A 20,369-nucleotide genomic window follows, 5' to 3' on the forward strand; every position below is an offset into this window, starting at 1 on the left:
ACGGTAGGGACATGTGTTCATCTATACAATATAGTCAAGCTGAAAAAAAAGAGGCCATGAAAACAAAAGAAAGGGGTTCCAAACTATCCCTTCCACTCTTAACTCTCCCTTGAGAAACTTGTTCCTGTGTGGGATAGCAGGCACTGAAAATTCATTTATTGCTCTAATGCTGCCACACTATTTGTGCAGGAGTGCCTATCTGAATGTTTGCAGTTTACAAGCTGCGAGCATGCTGATATATTAAACTGATCCAACAAAAGGAATTAGGAGGGGAGGGGAATCAAGCAAAGAAACAAAATCCTGACCCCAATTTTCCTTCTAATTAAACAAAACCTTTTTCTCTTTGCTGATCTGACATTTACCTAAATATTGTTTGTACACCTCTGCCCCCTCCCCAACCCTCAGCTTTCAGCAAAAGAGATTTTTTTTACCATAAGAAGTTATAGGCATCACAGGTAGGACAGAACCAGGAAATCAAGAAAGACTACCTGTTATTTTCAGTTATTTTTCAAATAACTGAATGTGATGGACTCATCCTAGTGCACATCTTAAGTTAGCAGTTTGCTAATCAGGGATGAAAGGAAACATATAGAGAAAAAGAAAATTTTGGAGAAAAACAGCTGTCCATAAAATTAAACATAAAAACCAAAAACCATGATCAGTGTTATTTGTAGGACCTACCAGGAGTGTGAACAAAATACGCCAAGTAAAGATCCAGTTCTTTAATTGTGACTCCAATGTGGTGTGGCTGGACGCAAAGGCCCGGGTTTGAGCACTGCGGCGACTTGTATAGCCGCTCCCCATCAGTACTTTCAAGGGGGATCCCTTTGAACAAGATGACCATAACTAGGTCCAGCCTCCAAACCTTGTCAGCCTGCCTCAGGCAGTCAATCCTGCGAATTTTGCCTTTCTGATCTGGATTGGAGAGGACACAACACGGTGCTTTCTTGCCCGTGATGGTCAAGACAAAGTCCTCACGAAACTCTGGGCGGATATCCTTGCGTAGCTTGGCCAGGAGTCGGGATGCCCATTTCTGCTTGATCTCGGGCTTTTCACCAAGTAATTCATCCTTCACAGCTCGTTCCTCATCTTTTGACATTCGCTTCTCGTGCTTCTTAAAGTACTTTCGTTTCCGAGCTTGCAGGTTGAACCATGTGTAGGAAAAGGCACGGACATGAGGAAGGAGAGCTTCAATGAAGGGGTGGAATTCATCCTGGGGAGAACAGGGTGAGAAGAAAGGATGCAAAACAAAGAAAGGAAAAATCCATTAGAATAAGAAAATCAGGAGGGGGAAGCATCACAACATGAAATTTATAGGACGGAGTAGAGAAACAGCAAAGTGAAAATACATAAAGCCAAGCTCAGAATGTGATTAATCCAGCTAAAAAATAAATACGATACTAGAAGAAGGATGACAAGCAGGAATTTGGGGAGGGGAGGGGAGGGGAGGGGAGAGAAAACAGTAGAATTAACATTGTTTCGACAATGCATTAGTATGGAAATAAAAAAAAAAATCAGCATAAAGTTGTGGAAGTAAAATTTCTCTTCCTTTAAAAATAAAAGTACCGAAGTTTGTTTAGCAATGTAGGAATTAAAGACAAAATCAGTTCTGATTCCCTGTCCTAAACCCAAAGCTCTAAATATTCTTTATAAATTTAAATAATTTTAGTGGGCCTTCTAACTTTATTTTAAAAATAAAAATTTCCCTACAACAAAAACATCCAGGAAAAAAAAATAGTCAGAAATGGAAATAATTACCATTGCTCTGTCTCATCCCGGCGAAGCTAAGCCCCCGATTCAGAAATTCTGGGCTCAGAATTGTAGAGAATAGAAGGCGGACGATATTGTGGGTATATGGGGTGGAAGGTGAGGAAAGGAGAAAAAAGAGGAAAGTAAAACTGTACAAAGGAAGGGTACACAAGAGTGCTGGATATTTCTTAAATTAAGTAGAAAATAATTGTTGGCTGCATCTTTCACTACAAACTGTTCACCAAAATGTTCAAGTCTTATTTAATAAAATGAGTGGGAAAGCAAAAGGGAAGGACTAAAAACTGAAAGAAGGCAGCTAGGAAGGGAAACCTCAGCCGAAGACAGAAATAAATCAACATCACTCTGCCTGTGCCACATGCACAAAATAGGTTAAAAATGCCAAATGGCTGTTAAAAAAAATACTAACAACAATAACACCAATAATAGTGATAAAGGGAAGAAGGAAACAAAATTAAAAAAATAGGAAGGACAACAGCAACTAATCAGAGAGGGGAAGCTGAGACCAGGGAAGAATCTCTCTCAGCGTTGGCAAAGATGCAACTTAGATGTGGCTCCCTCCGCCTGAGAATAGGGGTGATCGCAGGTCTAGGGGAAAAGGGGCAGACTCCGCTCTGGGATCAGCTGTGATCGGCTGCTGGCAAAACCCAACTGCTGGGGTATGGGGGATTTTGTTGTTGTTGTTTCCCCCCTTTTTTTCCTTTCCCTTTTTCCTCCTAAACTCTCTGGCTTGCTTGCTTTCTCCTTTCATGCTCGGTCCCCAACCATTTGCCTTTGCCAATGCCAGCAGAAAAAAAGAGAGAGAGAGAGAGAGAGAGAGAAGAAGGATCCACCTATTTGGCAAGAAGACCTATCGTGGAGCAGCCAATGGCTGCATCAAAGGAAAAGGGAGGTGGAGGGGGAGGTTGGCAGAGAAGGAATCAGGGAGGGGGTGGCAGAGAGAGAGAGACAGAGAGAAAGAGACTGTGCAGTTAAGAGACTGAAAACAATTTGCCAAATCGACAAGTTCGTATCTAACAAATAAGCAAAGTCCAGCAGCAATGGCATTTTTATTGGCCTGCAGATTTTGGCTAGAATACAACTTGCAAAATATTTTAAATAAATAAATCTCCTAGGATACACCCCAAACTCATCTCCCCCCCCCAAGACAGCCCCACAGGCCTCAGAGAAAGCAGCTGTTCTGTCTTTCTCTCTCCATCTTATTCTCCTTCTGTCACCTCTTGGCCCAACTATTTCTAGGAAAAGATCTGTTCAACTATAATACTCTTTAAGTATTTAAAGAGTATTTAGATTTAGCTTACTTTTTTCTTAGTTCAAGCATAGAAAGTCATTGTCCCCTGCCCCAATAATTTCTTCGTAAGTTCCTGTTATCTACCTAAGACTTCAGCCAGCCAGTCTGTCCTGTTCCTAGCAAAATATGAGTTTTCTGCACATTTCCCCTTCCTTCTGCCACTTCATCTTAACATTTGCCAAGAACTTCAATCCTTAGTGTTGGCCGTCAATCATTCATTTTGATAAAATTATTTATGTCTTCTAACCCCAAATCAATAAACCAAACATGACAAAACTTAAACATACTGTAAAGTTGGAATTATCCTGAAACTTTTTCAAGAGCAGCTATTTTAAGATATTTCATCACAACACACTTTTTGTTACCTGACTTTTGATTATGTTGCAAGTTTAAAACAAAGAGAATCAGAAGAGCTGATTAAAAATAGTATAAATTAATTTCAGATAGAGAATTCTAGGAAAAAGGAAAAGTAGTACAAAGAAAGACAATAAAAAGAAAATGTGTAATATTTATGTATTATATAATACAAAAATATATTATATGTATGTACAAATACACATTATATATCATATAAAGTGTAAGATTGAGGTAAACAAATGGAAGAAGAAATAAAAAAGTTAAAATGGGGAGCTTTAAAGAGGATTAAAAATATGGGCAAGAAAGTCAATAATAATGATTATGATTATTAATAATCATCCTACAATGATACCTTTAACACCATCAAACAACAATATCTGCTTATCCCAGGTCTCTAGGAAGGACTCAATAGGTGGATAAAAATACCAAATCCAGTCTAAACTTCTGGCTGACTATGCGACAAACAATAATAATAATACCAACATCTTCAAGACTACTAAAAGAAAAGTTGTTTACTGTCATAAATATACAAAGGTTTGAAAACAAAGAAATAATGACTTGTTATTACAAATCAATTGCAAATGGCAGCTGTACTTAGAATAGCTTACAGTCTGCAACAAAGCCTTTAATATTATTAAGCAACAACCTCTGCCTATCTCAGGTCTTTGGAAAGCATTTGATAGGTAGACAAAAATGCCAAATCCATATAAACATCTGACTGACCATGTGCACAACCATAATAATAATCAACCATAATAATAATCAGTCCTCCAAAGCTTTTGCTTCAGTATGGGAGCATTTTAGAGAGACTTGGGAAGTCATTCTTACTTTATTATAACTGAACCTAGTTTGTTTGTTCTTTGACTCAGCCCATCCATGCTCTTAGCACTTTATCGACTTCTCATAGGGCAACAATAACAGAGAAGCTCAATTTACAAACAATTCAGGGCACTACTCATACTGACGCAAAGGGCAGTATACATTCCTCTTAGCACTGCCATAGCTTGAGTATTTCTAGCTTTGACTATGCATGTGTGAGTGCAGTCCCTGATATACCAAATACACTCGTGAGAGGTAATCCATGGAGATAGCATGAAAGTCAGACCTATGCTGAGCCTTTTCTTTTCTAATGCCCACTGTCAGCTCCAGGCCTTGTTGCCAGGTTTTCAGCAGCCAAGTAGACAGCCAAATGAGAGTTCCGGATTTACATTTGCAAATCATAAGTGAAGGTTTGCCCTGCTCAGCTTAAATGGGGGGGGAGGAGGGGGACAAATGGCTGCTTCTCATTTCTGTCCACCCACAAATCTGGCATTAGCCAGTCCATTGGAGCAGGGTACAGAACCCTCCAACCTCTTCCCACACATAAACAGATTGCTTGCTTGGGAAAAGTATAGGCTGCCCCACACCTCTCTGTGACCCTAGTGACAAAATATCAAAGGACTGTGACCAGATACCTAAACCTGCTCCTTCTGCTCGATCACACAGATTATAGGTGAGCAAGCAGGCAGGCAGGCAGGCAGTTGAGGTGGAAAAATTCTCTCCAGGCACAAAAGCTTGGAGATTAATTTTCTGCATCTGTGTCATGAAGGGGTATATGTGCAAGCTGAAGCACAAGGAAATAGAATAAAGAAGATAAAAGAAAAATGAACTGCCCTTTCCCTCTCTCTCCTCTTTAGCCATCCCCCCAAAGATTTTCAAAATAAGTTGGTGAAATTTAAAACTCATTTGACTCTCATAACCTGGGAGCGCAAAGACTCCCAACTTCTTATATACACAGAATGCTTCCTTTAAATTAGTGTATTTCTTTTAACTTCTAAGTAACTAATACATTTTTTCTTTAATATAAGATTTGATATGGAGCTGAAATATGCTATTCCTCCATGTAAAAAAGGCACTGCACAAAATTAAATTTTAAAACCCAACTCTAGGGATACTTATGAGAAGCTGCAAATAAGTATAAATACCTTTCTTCCCCTCATAAAAGGAGTACCAATATCCATGTTTTATTCAATTTTTGGCCATGTACAAGTACAAACAACCCCAGATTTGAATTCGGTGTTGAAGCCCTTTGCAATATTTTTTACCTCAATATAATCAACCCCCTGAACTGATTATGAGATCTGACTAGCCCTAACAATGCCAGTCTATAATATGATGATACTTGGTCACAGCTAAAATTCTGATGTACTCTTTTCACTTTTCTGATACATTAAAACAAGCACACGTGTAATTTAATTGTTATCTTGCATCAGTATCAGATTTCTATGGGATTTATGGAGATAAAGACGCAAGTGAAATTCCACATTGGACAAGTAACCTATAATGTTTCATCTAGCATTTTTTATTCATTTAAAAAAGAGAGAGATGAAAGTGAATCGTTTTTTTTAATACTACATTGACGTTAATTTGAATATCGCTGTGGATATTTGTCATTTAATCAAAACAGAAACAGAAAGAGAGGCTACAAATGAAACAATGGAAACATCGTCAAGCATCGGCACCCACTGTTGGTGATTACAAAGGAAGCTGTTGACCGTTCAAACTAGAAAACATTTATTCTTATTTAGGGATTTTGCAACAGTTTTTTTTTTTTTTTTTTTGATAATGCATACTTCGGTACAGCAATATTAGGGAAATAACCTAATATCACAAAAACCTTACAATGGAATTAATCTGCCACATATAGTATAGTTGCTGTATAACTTCTATTCAAATCAGTGAAGTTCCTTGTATCATCCCCTGGTTTCCAACATTAAATAATAAAAGGCGACCATATACGAGAGGTCTAGTACAGAAGATTATTGTTTCTTGCAAAATAATAAATTGGAATATTTGACTGAAGAGAAAATGTGTGCATCATATTCTCCATCTAATCAATCAATAAACAAGTGAGGAGAAATAAAATAATGAGTACACCTAACTAGAAGATACACGACACCAATAGAAACATATCAATTAAAGGGAAAGAAGAAAGAAGAGTATATTTTTAAAAGAGTCATTCTAAAAACCTAGAGGGAAACAGATCAACTAGAGGAAAACAAAGAGTCAGCTCTAATATCTGAAACAGTTTCCCTGCCTCCTTTCACCAAAACAAAAACAAAACAAGTTTTTATCATTGCCATTCCAGTTTAAAGCATCGTCACTTTTATCTGCATTAACTAAAGATCTTAAGGGAATCATTTAAGAAAAAGTTTATTTAAAAGCATAGTTTTAAATGCTGATCTGGAGGTAGGGAATTCTCTAAACTCTGAGAAAACTTTTATATCAAAATTCTACATATGTTTACTCAAGAGTAAATATTGAGTTCACTACAGTGTGCTGTGCTCCCAAATGAGCATCTAGCGGACTGCAGAAGCTAATTGCTTCAAATAAAACTTTCCAACTTTTTGTCTATTTTCCGTGTGTGTATATGTGTGTGTGTGTTTATTTTTGCATTTTCATTTTTGGAGGCTCTCTTTCTCTCCCTCCCTCCTTCTCACTTTCACTCTTTTCCAGTAAGAGGATCAACTGTAAAGCTTTCTTGGGGTTGTCATAGAAACAGTCAGTAGCACCCTGGCAAACTACTTCCTTAGTGAATGAATAGCACATAAATTTCCACTCTCCACAGGGCTAGCGAGATCTACAACATATTAGCCTGTGGCTTGCTCCTGCCGTTTTTCCCCCCAGAGTGCAGAAATGAGAAAGCTTTTTTTGCTAAAAATGAGTCTATGGGACTCTATGTCCATCTTGGCTGGGTTCCAGATGGGGTACTAAATTTAAGATGGCTACATCTTCCCATCATTATAAAGAATGATGATATGCACTATTTTGCAACATACATCATGATATAGGAGCAAAGTTATACAAATACACAAACACACGATAGAAATTAAAATAAAAGAAATTGACTGGATGCAAACAACAACTTCCGGCATGGATTAGGATAATTAAACTGTTTTGTTATTGCCCGATAAGACAGAATAGTCTCCCAACATAATACTTTTTTAAAAATGTGTACTGTATATTGCACAATGCTCGCAATATACCCAACCTAGTCTCTCAGTAATTGCCAACTCACCTCTTTTAAAGTAATCATCAAATATCTCCTACTCATGTCTCTCCAATATTAACATAATTCATTTTCACAACTATAGGAAATATTTATTAATGTACATCTCACATTTTTGGCATATTATACAACAAAAACCCTAGAACAATATCAATCGATATAATAGTTATATCAGCTTGCTTTGCTTCTTCATTCTTCTGAGCCTTATAACACTTAGAGCCTGCTTGAAAAGTTTTTCTCTCTCTGACCTGATTTAGCACAAACAAGGGAAAACTGCAGTAGGCTCCACGTCCTAACGAACTTGAGTTAATTAATGCTGTGAAAGAAAGAGGTTCTCTCTCAGCCTCTTGAATCATGGTTCACTACCCCTTTCAATTTTCTATCTCCCCCCGCCCCCAAAAAAAGTGAGAGAGGAATTGCATTCAAATATTTTTTCCCCTGTCTGAGCAGGGAAAATAAACAACGCACAAAATGGAAACGGAACAACAGTATTACATAAATCTATGCAAGAACCTGTTATAAAAATATTAAAAACAGTTATCTCAATATTTCACTTTATAAGTAGGCAAAGATAAATAAATTAAACAAGTTTAATAAGTGGTTCCATAATTTAACATTAAACCAAGCAACTGGACTTAATGAAAGAAATTGAAGAGAGTCCAGAAAATCTATTTGTTCTTCCTTTCTATAATTGTAACAATAGGGACAAAAACAATTAAGACTCTTAATTTATGAGTAAATTAATCCAGTCCTGACTTCTGTACATAATCATACTTCCAATCAATATTTGGATTAAGAATGAAAAATTGAGAGTCTCTTTGATTACAAATTTACTGAATAAAATTGTTCAACTTTTGCCATGAGGGCTAGATTGTCCAACAAAAGTATATTTTATAAAAAATAATTTACAGTATGACCCTATAAATCCATAATTCCTACAACAAGAATTAAGAACATGATCTAAACACTAGCTCTCCAGCACATGAGTATTCTGAACTAATTCTAAAGTTTAAAACATTTGATAATGCCAGTAACACCAGGATTGCTGTTAGTGCAATCCTAAATATTTGTGCTTAGTAAGCTGCCCAGAGGTTTGCATAAAATTGTAGAAATACTACCAATAGTTATTAATTATTAGAGTGACATAAAATTCTACAGAATTGAGAGTCTAAGCTCAGATACATATACTGAAAGAGTACTGGGCATGCAGCAACAAAGAACAAAAACCAGCAAGCAAAGTATCATTACTTTTAGCTAGTTTTATATTTTACTCCTTTAGTTTATGATAGGAAGTGTTCTCATTATTCACTGGGATTCCTCATTTCCCTCCCCCACCCCCATTTATTGTTTATTCAAGTACGACTTATTCATTTGTACTTTATTCACATACGATTTATTCAAGTGCTATACAATTCATTCATTGAAAGGGGGCAGCTCCCTTCGGTGCCTAAAACAGGTCAGTGTGTAAATTTGTGGTATGTGAAATTATACAGTTTGTTTCCTTTGTTTTGTTTTTGTGGCAGAGTTTGGCTTGAACAGAGCCATTTTTCCAAAGACCACAACCAAAAATTGTAAATGAAATTAAATGAGCAGATAGAGCTCTTTATCTACTGTTGTACAAATGAACACTAGTATAAGGCTTCCTGTATTCTTGATGCCAATATCACTAGAATCTCTGGAACATTTATGGCAACTGCTTTTCCAGTCAGTTAGGTCATCGGTAGGAGCCGAAGACTAAGATGAGACAAGCACATTAGACAGAAAAGTACAGTTGTCTTACTAAGAAGCTACAGCTGGGATGGGAAGGCTACTAACCCATATGTGAATGTGACCTGCAGGTTATTGCGAGGAATAGGTTATATATAATACATTTTTAAAACCAAAATAATTCCATCCTAATGACAGTAGACACTTCTAAGGCTGTGTTGTATTTATTTTTTTCACCACAAGAATTAAGATTTATACCAGAAAGTAAGTTTTAAAAATGGACATGATTACACAGATTTACCAAAAAAAGAACAATATATGCAACTATTTAAGATACATTTGAAATTATTTTTAATAAAAATAAATGTAATTTTAATTAATAAATAAACATTACTTTACAAACTGCCTACAGACAAGTAATTATTCACCAGAAACAACAGGAACAATTTTCCTTTCACTGTTGTTTGTACCATGATCTCTGAATAAGCCGGATGTGTCACGCATTGGCCACACCCACGCCCGGTTTAGCAAAGGGGGAAAAAGTCCCAATACATCATGTGACGCTGCCATGATGACATGAGTTTGACACCCCTGATTTTGACCAACACAATTCATTGGCAGTATTCAGAAACAATGCTAATTGGATTTATCCCAATGAAAATAAACACAACTCCTCACCACCAGTCTAACCAATGGGTATTCTGTCTCAAATTGAGAATTGTGTCTAACACATGTGGAGAACATGAAACCAGGATTGATAAACTATGGTTTATTGTCACACAAATATATTTCAGACTCACTGGTTTTACTGCTGCAAAGACAGAATGCATTTTAGTTTATTTATAATTATTCATAAATTACAATTGTACCTAAATCTAAATAAACTTTGGTTCAGTGGCTACAATTTATTGAAACAAATTCTTCGAACACTTCATGGCTTGATTCATAAAAATAGCTTGGTTTAATAAACTATTGTTAAGATTAACCACAGTTTAGGGCTTGACCAGAAAGCTAAACTGAAGTTAACTGAAATTTGAAACAAATGTTTTCAACCTACTTTTTGAAGAAGTTCTGGAGAAAAACACAATAAAGATCTCAGAAGCCTGAAGTAGGTTTACATGCATTAAGCATAAACCTCATAATTTTTAGGGGATCTTTTTTAATTTTAAGTGAAAACTAACTAGTATCTACATAAATACATTAAAAACTTTTCAAAAAGTTTTAGACTGAAATAGACCAAAGAGTCAAGGCTTGATATTTACCTATTTAAACTTTTTAAAAAGTTGTTAATACATTTATGTGAATCTTACTCTTTCAGATAGAATACCAAGAAGATATGTCTTATAATCTTTTTTTAAAGGCAAAAATGCTCCACATAGCAGACAAGTCAAAATCACTGTCCAGTTGGCATCTGTAACAATTACATCAAATGTTCATACATATAAATACGGGTTGGTTTAAGCATTTAAAGATTACAACTAGAGAAACCAATATAAGCTGACAAATCATTATGCAGGCACTCACAACAGTTTTACAATCCCACCTGCAAACCTCTGAAATACTCCCATCTGCATATAGACTTTGTGTACAAATGGTAACTGATAGAAATGCCATATCTGTTTCTTATTCCAATTACTGATTACATTAACAGAGGAATGGAAAGGGAGGCGAGACATCAGGCACCCACTATTGCAACATTTTGCAACAGCTTGGTATCAGAAAATGTTTTAATGATATAACATGTTTCTAAAGGCATCTTGGCAACCAAACTCCACAACAAATAGAAAAGACAAAAATATAATAAAATATGAAATGTCTCAAAATTAATCTCATGACGACAATAGTATAATGTATGCTGGGAAGAGAACTGAAACACTGCATAATGAATATGCATAACATAATGAATACTTTTTCGTTAAGCACCTGATGAGGCTTGTAATCTAGAAAAGCCAGATAGAGCTAGAGATAAAATATGTCTTGAAGACTCTGCACTGATTTGTTGGGACAGTAAAATTTCTCCACTGACATTTCTAGATCTTTTTCCAAGTAAAGAGAAAGATAATCTTACAAACAGATTTAAATATGTTTTTGTCTTGTAAGAATGCCCTCAGAAATCCAAGTGCTATACCTATATATGATGTGTGTGTGTGTGTGTGTGTGTGTGTGTGTGTGTGTGTGTATCGAAATACTCCTCAGATTGGTGAAAAATATTGAAGCGAAAATATAAAGATCTCTCCCAGAATTGTGGGTGGGCCTGACTCCTCACATTGCCTTATACTGTAACTTTAAATTTCCGCTTCATAAATTTCAGATCAATTGATAGAGATTCCCACTACCTTCCCTGGATTATCCCAGTGGTTTATTTTATTTGCCTGCAAAAGGAATCATCAATGCCATCATGGACACCAAGGAACCTCTGAGAGCAGACCCCATTGCATTGAAAAATCTAAATCACTGAAACCACAGGAATAAACAACAACAATAATGATGATAACTAAATTATCAATGACTCTGGGTGACTCACAGCAATCCAAGAAATTTAATAAAATCAATAGAATATTGAAGAATAAAAATGGCAACTATGATGAAGTAAGGGGGCTCGTTCTCCCTCATTGAAGGCCTACTTGAAGAGCCAGCTCTTCATGGCTCTTCTAAACAACATTAGAGTGAAACAATTCAAATGTTGGGAGGATCCTCAAGGTTGTTTACACATCAAAATTATATCCCATCTATCTCTGAAAGATATCAATACTCTGTTCCTCACGAGCTCACAAATATACAGAAATTTTACCTCAATAAGAAGGTCCATATTAAGGCAAATTACAATATTCTGCAAATTTTAACAAATGCATATGGTAAAATTCATTTTCCAGAATGAAAGATTCTATGGCTAAAGATGCCATAGGAAAGCTTATGGCACAATAGTTGAACAATAAACTTAACTATTTAAAAATAATCTGAAATGTTATTCCCTTTGCGATAGCCATTCAGAGGCTAATAAAAGCCAGGCAATTGTCTTCTAAAAGGCAAATACACTACATTTGCATTCAGGCAGGTATGTGGCTTTTGCTGTATATGGAATTCTTTGATGTTATTCATATTTTTTTATTTATGTATTTTACTTGATTTTACTTGCATCTTAATAACTTTGTGTGCTCTGTGTTTTTGTCTTGATGTTTATTATTGTTAGTTGCCATGAGAATCATCCTCTCTGGTAAGACATGATATCAATTAAACTGGCACACCAGTTGTAATGCAGTAATACCTATTCCAAAATAATGTCTGGATGTAAGGTAGCCTTTTTGCTGAATGGAGAAATCTCCGAAGGCAAAGCAGCCCAGCTGCTGATCACATTTTAACAATAAGGAATTGGAACTAGATTAATGTCCTAGCTTTCCATGGTAGACGAAAGCAGCTCTAGAAACTAAAATGTTATTTCTAAAGACAGCAAGTAAATTTTCTCAAACTGACACAATTAAATAAGAATTTGAGGAATTAAAGCAATTCTTCTATAAGGAGGCCAAATGCAGTCCAGCAGCCATAGTAGGTTAGACTGCACAAGATCCTTAATCTTGAATCTCTAACTTCTGCAAGTCTAAACACACTGAAAAAGCAAGCAGCTTTTAATTTCAAGCTGCTAGCATGAAGCTGTTTCTCTGCTCAGCTTAGACAATTGGAAACTGTACAGGCTTGCCTTGAACCTCCTATCTCTTGTAGTGAGGCAGAAAGTGGGTTTACAGAACATGCCTGTATCTCCTGAAAAGTGGCTGTTATCACCTTGGTATAGCTATAGTAACAGTAGCGTTTAAAGTTTATTGAGTATTTCAGAATGTGTTGCCATTGATTTTCTTGTATGTCAGGCATGTTTTATTTTTGTTTTTTTACTTTTTAAACTTATTCTTAAGAATATTCTGTTTTGCCTCAGGTATTCAATAATTGTGACTCATATAAGAATTCTGCTGCTTGGTTCTGCACTGCCTATATATAAAATAAAAAAGAGACTCATCACTAATTGTGAATCCTACAGACAAATTCACCAGGTACCATTCACTCACTAAAAAGTAAATGGATCATAAATTTTAAGCTGTTGTTTTGAGCTTAAATGTCATTGTGAACATTTGCTATATCTGCAGCATATAACAAACTATTATTATACAGATGGTAGCTTTAGGCATGCAAGCAAAGCCCCACACCTTTTTATACATAAAAGGGTTTTGGTCATATGATTGAAACCACCATCTTAATTTTTTTTTACATTTCCACTGTAGACAATGATAATACAATTGTTGCACTTGAAATTATATTTCAATCCTGAAGCTAATTTGCCCTGGCCTACCAATAACATGGTTGCTTTTGTGCATTTAACAGAAGTTGTACATATGGAAGTAAACAGATTAAGGTATATTTCAAAATTCTATGTAGCTCAAGACTTACTACATTTATATACTTGTATATATGAAACTATGTTTTGGTTTATTCTTAATCATCTATAGATGAATATCATGGTTTCTTTCCTAAAAGAAACCATAGTATTTATATTTTATTATATTTCTAGATGAAATGTTAATATATATTGCTAGTCCATATATGATGCTATACTCTAAATACATACATACATACATACATACATACATACATACATACATACATACATTTCTTAAAAGACCTATGTGCAACCAGTTTAGATGAAATGGACAAGGCAGAATTGCCATACTGAAAATATTGGTGAATGAGTAAAAGGGAACCAGGAGTGCATAACTAAAGCCGGTTTATAAAATCACATGTGATGTTCTAGACTGTCATTTCCAAAAAGTAGTTCTTGCTGCAATTAAGTTGCTGTTAAAAAGTTAGCAATGCCATCAACTAGACTGTCCAGAGAATTTTCATAGAATATAGAACATAGAATAATAAAGTTGGAAGAGACTTGGAAGTCTTCTAATCCAACCTCCTGCTCAAGCAGGAGAGCCTATACCATTTCAAACAAATGATTGCCCAGTCTCTTTTTGAAAGCTTTCAGTGATGGAGCCCTCACAACTTCTGGAGGCAGGCCATTCCATTGGTTTATTGCTCTCACTGTTAGGAAATTTCTCCTTAATTGTACGTTGCCTCTATCCTTAGTTAGTTTCCATCCATTGTTTCTTGTCTTGCCTTCTGGTGCTTTGGAAAATAAGTTGACACTCTTGTCTTTATAAGAGCCCCTCAAATATTGGAACACTGATATCATGTCTCCCCTAGTCTCCCCTTTTCACCAGAGTAGACATACCCAATTCCTGCAACCATTTTTCATACGTTTTAGCCTCCAACCCCCTAATCATCTTAGTTGTTCTTCTTTGTACTCTTTCATATCTTAACATATTTTTTATAGTGTGGTGAACAGAACTGGATACAATATTTGAAGGGTGGTCTTACTAAGGCTTTATAAAGCGGTACTAGAACTTCACGTGATCTTGATTCTATCCCTCTATTAATGCATCCTAGGATTGCACTGGCCTTTTGGCTGTTGCGATATACTGTTGGCTCATATTTAAGTGATTTTCCACTAAGACTCCAAGATTCTTCTCACAGTTACTGGTATTAAGCCAAATTTCACCTCATCTGTACCCATACAGTTGGTTTTTCTTGCCTAAGTGTAAAGCCTGACTTTTATCTACATTGAATTTCATTTTGTTAGACAGGGCCCAGTGTCCAAGTCAGTCAAAATCCTTTTGGATCTTGAGTTTGTATTCTGGGGTGTTGGCTATTCGTGACAGTTTAGTGTCATCTGCAAATCTGACAAGTTCCCCTTCTATTCCCTCGTCCAGATCATTTACCCCATTGCTTACTTCCCTCCATGTGGATATAGTTCCATTAAGGTCTACACATTGAGTAGGATGTAGTTCCATTAAGATTACACGATTTGTCAGCCAGTTACAAACCCATCTGGTGGTGATGCTGTCTATCCCCCATTTTTCTAGCTTGCCAAGAAGTAGGTTATGGTCTACTTTATCAAGAGCTTTACTGAAATTTAAGTATACTACATCCACAGCATTGCAGGGTCGAGCTGAGGACTTTGTGCAGTATCTGAATGACAAGATCGCTCAGATTCGGGAAGGCCTGGCCTCTGACTGGGTAAGTCCGGACGGGATGACTGAGGCAGGTCTTGAGAGTGTTATCTGGGAGGAGTTTGATCCTGTCGCTCCTGAGGACATGAACAGGATCCTGGGACGGCTGAACGCGACCACATGTTTATTGGACCTGTGCCCCTCCCAGCTTCGTTGCGAAGGTTGTTGAGAGTGTGGTGGCGTGGCAGCTTCCCCGGTACCTGGATGAAGCTGTCTATCTAGACCCGCTCCAGTCTGGTTTCCGGCCTGGGCACAGCATGGAAACGGCATTGGTCACGTTGGTGGATGATCTCTGGAGGGCTCGGGATAGGGGTTGTTCCTCTATCCTGGTCCTGTTAGCTCTCTCAGCGGCTTTTGATAGCATCAACCATGGTATCATGTTGCACTGGTTGAAGGGGCTGGGGGTGGGGGGCACCGTTCTGCGGTGGTTCTCCTCCTACCTCTCTGACCGGTCGCAATCCGGGGGGCAGCAGTCGACCCTGAGGCGCCTTGTTTGTGGGGTGCCACAAGGGTCGGTCCTCTTGCCCCTTCTGTTCAACATTTATGTAAAGCCGCTGGGCAAGATCATCCATGGCTTTGGGGTGGAGTTCCATCAGTATGCTGATGACACTCAGCTGTACATCTCCACCCCAGGCCACCCCAACGATGCCCTTGAAGTGATGTCCCAGTGCCTGGAGGCCGTGTGGGCCTGGATGGGGAGAAACAGGCTCCGACTCAACCCTTCCAAGACCGAGTGGCTGTGGCTTCTGGCATCCCGATATAGCCAGCTGGTGCCATCACTGGCTATTGGTAGTGAATCACTGGCCCCCACAGAGAGGGCTCGCAACTTAGGCGTCCTCCTGGATGCACGGCTGTCTTTAGAAGAGCATATGACGGCCGTGGCCAGGGGGGCTTTTTATCAGGTTCGCCTGATACGCCAGTTGCGTCCCTTTCTGGATCGGGACTCCTTACGCACGGTCACTCAAGCACTCATCACTTCCCGCCTGGACTACTGCAATGCTCTCTACATGGGGCTCCCCTCGGGGTGCACCCGGAGGCTGCAGTTGGTCCAGAATGCGGCCGTGCGGGGGATTATGGGAGCGATGGGGCGCTCACATATAACACCTCTCCAGCGCGAGCTGCACTGGCTTCCTGTGGTCTTCCAGGTGCGCTTCAAGGTGTTGGTGACCACCTTTAAAGCGCTCCATGGCTTAGGGCCAGGGTATTTGTGAGACCGCCTTCTGCCGCCAATAGCCTCCCACCGACCGGTTCACTCACACAGAGAGGGCCTCCTCAGGGTGCCGTCGGCCAGGCAGTGCCGGCTGGAGACCCCCAGGAGGAGAGCCTTCTCTGTGGCAGCACCAGCCCTCTGGAATGACCTGCCCCCTGAGATACGCATGATATCAGACCTCCGGACTTTTCGTCGGGCCTTGAAGACACACTTGTTCCATCTAGCTGGGCTGGCTTGATCCCATCCTCTCAGTTTTTTTTTTTAATCGAATTTTGGTTTTAATTGGGTTGCTTTAAATTCGGGCCAAAATTATTTAATTGTTTTTTAAAATGTTTTTAACTTTTATATGCTATGTTTTATCCTGGCTGTACACCGCCCTGAGTCCCACAGGAGAAGGGCGGTATAAAAATATAATAAAATAAATAAATAAATAAATAAATTTCACTGATCCACTAACTTAGTCACTCTGTCAAAGAATGAAGTAAGATTTATTTAGCACGATCTGTTTTTGATGAGCCCATGTTCATCTGGTTCTTTTGGTTATAACTTTATCAACTCTACTGTACACTTAAATAAAGCCATAAAACATGTGATAGTCGATTCTGTTTTCCCATATCAAACCTGCTAAGACCAAAAAGAAACGGTAACATCATTTTCTCCAATCTGGCACCATCCATAGAATCCAGTCTAGATAAAGCCAGCATGATCAATGAAAAAGGATAACAAAGGGAACTGTAGTGTAAAGCACTTGAAAGACACCAGTTCATAAAATATGAACAAAATTTCCATTTAGGATTAATCCTTCCTTCCTATTTTTGTGGCTTACATTCCTTTTGCACAAGGGACACGTCTGTATAAAAAGGCCTAAAACATTCTTCCCTGCCACTTCCCACAGTTCCAATCCAATCCAGAGATTCCATTCTTTCTACTCATGTTCTAACTAAAAAAAAAAAAAAAGGGAGATGCTATTTATTCAACTCTTGCTTTGCACTTCCAGCTCAACACTGAACCTCATTGCTGAATGACAAATTCAACACTGAACTCTCACATCTAAGTTTGAGGTCATTTCTACGGCATTAAAAAGCCACAATTCTTTTCTCAAAACTAAATGTCAGGTGCACTATAGCAGTAACAAGGGAAAACCTTTTGTACTTCTGAGTATAATGGTCTGAAGCAGAATAAGATTCAGACCTTGTCTTCTCAAATCCCACCCTCTCTCTTGCTTTGGATTCTGATTCTATACTGAAAGAGCCTTCGTGAAGCAAACTGTGTGCATTCTACTACTGTGCTCTGGAAATCAAGGGTGAGTCCAATTTTAAGGTATGCAGAATAGGAAAATTAAAGCAATTAAAAGAAGTTGAAAGAGATAAATCTGCTTAACTAGCCAGTATAAGTATTCTAGTAGTGGTGTCTTCCTTCATCAAAGCATATCTGAATGCTTCTGCGGGAAAGCCAGAAGCCAGAGAAGGAGAGAAAAACAGCGGGGCTTCTCCATGATATTCAGGTATTTGTAGTAGGAACCTCTCTCCTAGGAGATGATTTGTCAGTTGCTTACATTGCCTGAACATGGGCAAGTTTATTCCTCCTACATGCCTCACACTTAAGGAGATAAATCCTACTTCCTGTCATTAAGACTTCAGAAGTATATTATTATCTCCTGAATGCAAGGGATAAGCTTTCCCCAAAATGCTGAGATTACTCCTAGTTCATACTGAAGCCAGGCAACATTTGAAGAGCTCTCAACCCAAAGTATCCTACTGTTTTCTTTTGAATGCCTATTTTCCTGCTTGCCAACGTTCTCTTTAAAAGGGACCTCTTAGCTATTTTTTTTAAAAAAAATCAAAACTGCCATGCCTCATGTTTAAGAGATCCACACATTTGCTAGTGGCAAAGCTTCTTGGATACATTTAAACACTGCCTATGTGGCAGCAACTGGAACAACAGAATTAATTATTCTTGTTGAATTTAATCTTCATATCCTTTTGCTTTAAGGCACAGTTCAGCTTCTTAAAGACCTGCAGGTTTCTGCCTGAAAAGCCTTTCCCATTTTTGTTTTTCCTGTTTCCTTACAGTCAAATACCCAAGTATGAAATATATGGAACACTTAAAAGTAAGATGCTAGAATGTATTTATCTTCCTTTTTAAATTTTCTCTTTTATTACCCTGCATGAGGAACATTTCAGCAAAAAAAAAAAAAGAGGAATCCTTCAAACACATTCCAGATTCCTAGGCGATGAGAGAAAGGAAATAGGTGTACGTGGCTCCAAATCCTTTCAAGAAAATTTCACAAGAAAAATGCAGATATATTTAATAGGTCAAGTTTCCATATACCCTGTTTTCCCCAAAATAAGACATCCCCTGATAATAAGCCCAATCATGCTTTTGAGCGCATGGCAATAAGGCCAAGCGCTTATTTCAGGGTTCAAAAAAAATATAAGACAGTGTCTTATTTTCGGGAAAACATGGTAACAATATCTTTAAAAAGAGGAAATACCTCTGAAATGAATTTATATTCCAATAATCAGACCATCATACTTACTTGTTTTATTTTAAAAAAATACAGCCTTTAGTTAATGCTTCTGTAATGCAGTTCTCATTTTCTTGACAATACATTTGATGGACAAACTATTCAGAGATAAATAGATCAAAATACCAATTATTTTAGAAATATCCTGAACTTTGTTATTCTGATGATTGAAATCGCAAATACATATAATTGTATTATTTATTTTTCCTAGTTATTTGGAACTGTTTCAAACTGCCTTGACTGTTGAAAATATAAGTAACTGAGTTTTTAAAAATGGTAATATCTTATGGGATTTGAAAGAATATTCTGTTTCTAATGGATTGTTAATATTTATTTCAGATGTTACACCTACATATATCATCATGTCTGAACTGAATAGTCATTTCTTTAAATATTTATTTGTTTTGCAAACAAACACCAAAGCTCCTTGCCACTGTTGATTTTCAATGAATGCATTGAAGGTTAAGACACTGAAATTTAGATTAATTCAAACAATGTAATTAGGAAATTAATTTCCCCATTTTTAAATGGGGGAAATTATTTTCATATCTCTTAAAAGCAAGGATATCCAGAGGTGGTATGTGACAAAATGTGTTCCATGAACCATTTTGCAAAAAGTAAAATTTATACAGTAAGGTTTCCCTTTCAGTTTCTCTGCACACATCATCAGTTTTATATGATCTTGGTTTGGTGCAAGTGCCTAGATTTGAAAATATCTTCTTGAAGTTTTAAATATATTTATGTTTAGTGGGAGTTGCTGCTATATAATAAGGATAATAGTTTTCACTGCCTAATTTCATGACTGTCATTATGTGACATTCTGGGTTTAGATTCTGACCTGCTGTTCTGAACAAGTACGATGTCTTTCAATTTTCCTTTTTGTTTGTAAACCCAATAACTATTAGTTACTGACAGACATGTGTTACTTACCTATCTCACACTTATTTACATTTGATTTCTAATTTCCAACTGACATCATGCAGACTGGATAGGAACAGCAAAATGCTTGATATGGTCCAGGGGTCTTAAAATGCCCAGATCTGATACAGCGGGCTAGATTACCTTTCCTTAGGTAAGTTAAATCTTTTAGCAAAGAATGGAATGGGATGGGATGGGATGAGATAGAATAGAATAGAATAGAATAGAATAGAATAGAATAGAATAGAATAGAATAGAATAGAATAGAATAGAATAGAACAGAACAGAACAGAACAGAACAGAACAGAACAGAACAGAATATATAATCCTTTCCCTCCCTATTTTCCCCATAATAACTATCTTATGGTGTAGTTTGGCCTGAAAGAGAATGCCTGACATCAAAGACAACAACTCAGAATTTTGTAATTTCTATCTATTCATCC

The 20,369-nt window shown here is 37.3% G+C and overlaps 1 protein-coding gene across 39 annotated transcripts in view; it reads right to left on the reverse strand.

Moving 5' to 3' along the window:
• NFIX (nuclear factor I X) overlaps positions 1-20,369 on the reverse strand; it is a 267,955-nt gene that overhangs the window by 173,251 nt on the left and 74,335 nt on the right. For 38 of the 39 annotated variants that reach the window (XR_015732815.1, XR_015732811.1, XR_015732814.1 and 35 more), the window contains one exon: positions 682-1,213. Coding sequence is in view for 26 of the 39 variants with exons in the window: in XM_087888548.1 (XP_087744674.1) it covers positions 682-1,213 (532 nt within the window). In the remaining 13 variants the exon portion in view is untranslated. Of the gene's footprint in view, positions 1-681; positions 1,214-1,758; positions 2,576-20,369 lie in introns of those variants that run through there. The other variant, XR_015732813.1, reaches the window with a different exon arrangement.

The sequence above is a fragment of the Pantherophis guttatus genome, chromosome 2 (assembly GCF_059756535.1).
Source record: "Pantherophis guttatus breed Tessera chromosome 2, ASM5975653v1, whole genome shotgun sequence".
Classification (NCBI taxonomy): Eukaryota; Metazoa; Chordata; class Lepidosauria; order Squamata; family Colubridae; genus Pantherophis; species Pantherophis guttatus.